This window comes from Antrostomus carolinensis, unplaced genomic scaffold, assembly GCF_000700745.2.
Source record: "Antrostomus carolinensis isolate BGI_N321 unplaced genomic scaffold, ASM70074v2 scaffold48265, whole genome shotgun sequence".
Classification (NCBI taxonomy): domain Eukaryota; kingdom Metazoa; phylum Chordata; class Aves; order Caprimulgiformes; family Caprimulgidae; genus Antrostomus; species Antrostomus carolinensis.
The window spans coordinates 771-1,442 of record NW_010315234.1 but is presented as its reverse complement, the minus strand read 5'-3'; the positions used below and the strand labels follow the sequence as shown (position 1 = coordinate 1,442).

The 672-nt window shown below is 54.8% G+C and overlaps 1 protein-coding gene across 1 annotated transcript; it reads left to right on the top strand.

Moving 5' to 3' along the window:
* Positions 1-5: 5 nt before the first annotated feature.
* LOC114818567 (E3 ubiquitin-protein ligase TRIM7) lies at positions 6-359 on the top strand (the record flags this gene model as incomplete). Its single annotated transcript, XM_029084935.1, has 1 exon — positions 6-359. A coding segment is annotated over one exon (354 nt), but the record flags the coding sequence as incomplete, so codon positions are not given.
* Between the last annotated feature and the right edge of the window lie 313 nt (positions 360-672).

Genomic DNA, 672 nt, shown 5'->3' with positions numbered 1-672 from the left:
CCTCAGGTCGTCACTACTGGGAGGTGGAGGTCAACGGACGTTTCTGGGCCGTTGGTGTGGCCCGTGAATCGGTTCAGAGGAAAGGTCGTGTCCTCTTCAAACCCAACGCGGAGATCTGGGGTTTGCAGAAGTACGATGAACTTTGTGTGGCCCTCACGACTCCTTCCAACACTTTGGTCCCACTTCTCAATGGAGAAATCGGGGTCTACCTGGATTATGAGGTGGGACATGTCTCCTTCTACGCCGTCGGCAGCCGTCAACGTATCTTCACCTTCTCCGTGGCCTCCTTCAGTGGAGAGAAGGTCTTCCCCTACTTCTCCGTCCTCCTCTCCACCATCAAATTATCCCCCAAGAATTGATGGACTTGGTGGGGTCCCCTCAAAGCTGCTGTTTCCTCCACAGTGATTGGAAAAGCTCCTTTGATGTTCCTCAACTATTTTTTTTGAGGTCTTGGAGTCATTTCTACCTCAGTTTATGGTCTTACCACCACCTTCAACGCCCACCACCACCTTCAACGCCTCCTCCACCACCACCTTCAACGCCTCCTCCACCACCACCTTCAACGCCTCCTCCACCACCACCTTCAACGCCTCCTCCACCACCACCTTCAACGCCTCCTCCACCACCACCTTCAACGCCTCCTCCACCACCACCTTCAACGCCTCCTCCACC